This window comes from Bactrocera latifrons, unplaced genomic scaffold, assembly GCF_001853355.1.
Source record: "Bactrocera latifrons isolate USDA-ARS-PBARC rearing strain unplaced genomic scaffold, ASM185335v1 scaffold_14, whole genome shotgun sequence".
In the NCBI taxonomy this organism is placed as follows: Eukaryota; Metazoa; Arthropoda; class Insecta; order Diptera; family Tephritidae; genus Bactrocera; species Bactrocera latifrons.
The window spans coordinates 210,867-214,699 of NW_017534852.1; the positions used below are offsets into that span (position 1 = coordinate 210,867).

Below are 3,833 nucleotides of genomic sequence, written 5' to 3' on the forward strand. Positions count from 1 at the left end.
CTGAAAATCGACTTCGCAAATAAAAAAATGAGTCCATTATTTCCACAATGTGGAAAATATTTCAAAGAATACTGCTTTTATTACAAAATACTATATGACAATGTTTCATTATCATAAATATTGAGCRATTTGATTTCTTGAATAGCAACAACAGCTGCTTTTTAATCTTTCCAACTGCAGTAAGAGCACTGTTGGGTTATGAAATCCTTAAATGTAATCTAATCTTTTAAATTTTCGTTCTGAACATGCAATAARATTTTAGTTCGCTAATGTTTGTAATTCATCTGGCATCGCACTCAGTTTATGTCTGAATTGACAACCAGAAAAGGTGGCAGCGCAATTACTATTCCCACACAATTTGTATTGTCATTCAGTTYGGCAAAAAGAAATTCTAACAAATAACGTAATGGTAAATATTTCATTGATATAAAAAGTTAATTAATTATTTTTAACGTCATATTACGACTTCAATCTATAAAGGAACCAGCACAACAAATTTTAAGCGCATCGTCAGAATGGGCAACACCTGTTCACAAAAATGCCTTAATGCAAACGAAATTGAAGTTGCCCGTGGAAGATGCTGAGCAAGACTGGGTAATGCAAGTTGTACGCAATAGGGAAGGAGAGGGAGTGCCATTAAAAATGGGTATGGAATTATATGCCGCTAATAAAGTTGGACGCCTACCATTTCTCAATTCGAGGTGAGTGCAAGTATGCTTATGCGAACTCTCGAACATGCCAGAGCTAAGCTGTGCAAMCTCATTTAGAAGTAATAGTATTGTAGGTTAAGGATAATACGTTAGTCCATTTGCTTAATAGGCCGTGCTTGAAGTAAAATATATTTGGAGTTCCTAGAATGCGCATTGCAGTTATTAACATTAACTAAAGTTTAGAGTTTGAAAACTGAACTCTTATCGGCTTCAAAGCCATCTCAAGTAAAGATTCAAAATATAAAGTAAAGATTCTAGGCTAAATTTTTTATGCTCTTGATAACAATACAAAAGATTTAAGCTTTTCAGACATTACACAAGCATTACATGCCGATCGCAGTGATGACATTATTTTTAGTGACAACAAAATTCGATCGTATGAGAATTCGAGTTATAGGGATAGTAAAAATTCGTAGGATAGACAAATTTATTATGAGAGAATTCTTTATAAGAAGAGCAGAACCTACTGAAATTTAAGTTGAATTTGGTCTTACAGAAGTTAATAGAAATACTTTATTTTATTATAAAAATTTGAACTTAGGGCAACTTTTTAAACTTGTTCATTAACCTTCTCGTGTTAATATATCTTTAGAACTACAAATTGTTCCACTTTTATTAATATATATTATATCTTTTAGCCACATGATGCGTGATATCATACTAGCTAGAGATGAAATGATTGACTTCTCCGACATACTAGGTCATCCCGATCACTTTGAGTTCCAGAATCAACCACATGCCACCGTCGAAAAAATGATGGATCGCAATCCCAGCTATTTGTAAACGTGATTTTATTAATAGAAATGGAGAAGAGTTTTGCATAAATACATAAATATTTAGTTGTAATATAAACATGGTTTGTTTTTAACAGAACGAATTTGTGGAGATGAGAGGTATATATGTTAAAAGAAAACACTTTGTGTATAGTCTTTTCATACCCTGAAAAGTGTATTCACGTTTGCTATAGAGTTTGTAACACCAAGATGATATGGAAGCAATTGTACAATATATTATTACAGAAATGTAAATTTGCTTAATAATCTTTAAGTATTGTACCTAAGGGAAACGTGACATGATGAAATGACAAATTTTACAGAACTCACTGACAGTTCCGTAAACGAACATGATCACTGTCAAATAACATTTTTCTAGCGGCTTTTTGACGAGTTGCTAGTCCCTGGTCGGATACAAGTCGCGTTCCGTCGTAGTTATGTAGACCAGACTGTGGACTGGTAGGGTCAAAATCACGTATATTGGTAGACACTGTACATTTGCTTTTTCACTCCGAGCACGTTCACATTTATGGTATTCCTATTGAAATTTTAGACATTTCTGCTTTTACGGCAGAGGGCGCTATCTAGCTGAATCAGCTGAATCATTCGTGTTGTTCGCCATTTGTTGTTGCATTTCGGTCAGGTTTTTGAAGTACGCAAAGAAGTGGCAAGAACAAAAGACGTAGAAAATTTTAAAGAGGTTGGAAATTTAAGTCAAAATACCAAATAAATTGTATTTTGCCAAAAAAAAAAAGTAGAAGCATCGAATTTAAAACRTTGGTTTATTTTTTAGGCAAACGAATGCTATTTTTAATATTTGGTCTGCTTTGAATACTATAAATTTGGATACAAAGAAGTACGGAAAATAATATTTGGAAAAATCATTGCAGCGCAGTTAAAGTTTTCATAAAAACTGACATTTGCACCATTTGGAAAGCCGAAAAATAAATAATATTTGTGTGTGGGCTAGTGCTATCAAAATGTTTCATAATAAATATTTCACTTTGACTTTGGTGCTGAGTATTTGCAGCGCTCTAGTTTGTGGTGAGTAATAAACATTAATAACAATATTTATTTGTCAATTACTGCATTAATTTAAAGTAATTTGATTATATCTCCATTATTAACGTAAGATTTGAATTTTAGCCTATAAGAAAAAACTTTAATTTGATTACTGACAGGTAATATAGTTATTGGACATATCAGCCCATTAGCGCAATACGTTTTAAGCTGTGCACAGATTTTSTTGTTTTTTTTTTTAAGCTAACAATCATATGCTTGTTTTTTCTTCATTTTATTTTTRTTTTCATGTTATTTACGTTGTGGCTTCTCCGCATGTTTTTAATTAGTCATACTATATGGGGAAGTGTTAAAGGGTTTGCTTCGGCCAGCTGCAAGTAGCGATAGCGGTAATGTCGCCGAATTGCACCGTTTTCACTGTGCATGAAGCGTTGCTGCTGTTATCTGTTTAAGGTTCTTTGCATATTAATTTATTGTGAAATGCGRTTTTGTTAATGTAAAATGTATGCTTAATTAAATGATAAGCTGTAAAGTATTTTATTACATTTATTTTCGTGTTTTGAGGCGGTATTACACCCTCAAAGAGTTGATTTAACCATATCGGTCTGTTCGTCTGTCTGTATATATAGCCTCTCAATTTTTGAGATATCACTCTGAAATTTAGATACGTTCTTTTCTATCCGAGTAATAATATAATTYTCGAGATATGGTATATTTCTTATAATAGGATAATTTTCGAGACAGAATAGTTAATGCGCCCCGTTTTCGTAATACGAGTATAAAGGGAGKGGACATTTTCTTAATAAAAGCCAACGTTGTTTAGTTAAAATTTCGCATYATAATTGTGTTAAAATATATTATTTTCTTATCCACCCCTCATATAAAGTTTTGTTATCGCAAACTCAAAACAAAGCATTCGATACATAGGTATGTACATATATAATTAATACATATTGTGTTCTTGTATAAGTACTTAGGCAAATATAATCGTTGAAGTGTATTTGTTGCCAATTTCTATTTTTACCAATTTTGTTTTGACAGAGAAACAAAGCATTTCCAGTTATTCGCTATTCACGTTTTTATCACAGTTTTAAATAGTAAATAAGAGAAAACATATGCAAACATATAATTGGGAAGAAGTCTATTAGCATTTGTTTGCCTTTATAGAACTAACGTGACGTTCTGTTATTGCGTTAGTCGAAAATATTATGGTGTTATGTACATACATACATATATATGTTATGTATAGTACATTTCAGTATGTTCATATGTGAATTTCACTGTCGTATATTTTAATACTTTTGTATGCAAATAATTTTGTACGTCATTC

The 3,833-nt window shown here is 31.9% G+C and overlaps 2 protein-coding genes across 3 annotated transcripts in view; both read left to right on the forward strand.

The window, feature by feature from the left end:
* The first annotated feature begins 322 nt into the window (after window positions 1-322).
* Window positions 323-1,562, forward strand: LOC108965395. Its single transcript, XM_018927755.1, has 3 exons — window positions 323-409; window positions 481-701; window positions 1,349-1,562. Exons 1-3 carry the CDS (start codon window positions 407-409, stop codon window positions 1,491-1,493), a joined length of 369 nt encoding a protein of 122 aa, XP_018783300.1. The 5' UTR covers window positions 323-406; the 3' UTR covers window positions 1,494-1,562.
* Window positions 1,563-2,094: 532 nt separating this feature from the next.
* Window positions 2,095-3,833, forward strand: part of LOC108965454 (lysosome-associated membrane glycoprotein 1-like) — an 11,347-nt gene continuing 9,608 nt past the window's right edge. The window contains exons 1-2 of one of the 2 annotated variants that reach the window (XM_018927886.1): window positions 2,095-2,183; window positions 2,277-2,527. In XM_018927886.1, coding sequence (XP_018783431.1) covers window positions 2,464-2,527 — 64 coding nt within the window. In that variant the 5' untranslated portion in view covers window positions 2,095-2,183; window positions 2,277-2,463. The remainder of the gene's footprint in view (window positions 2,184-2,276; window positions 2,528-3,833) is intronic. The other variant, XM_018927884.1, reaches the window with a different exon arrangement.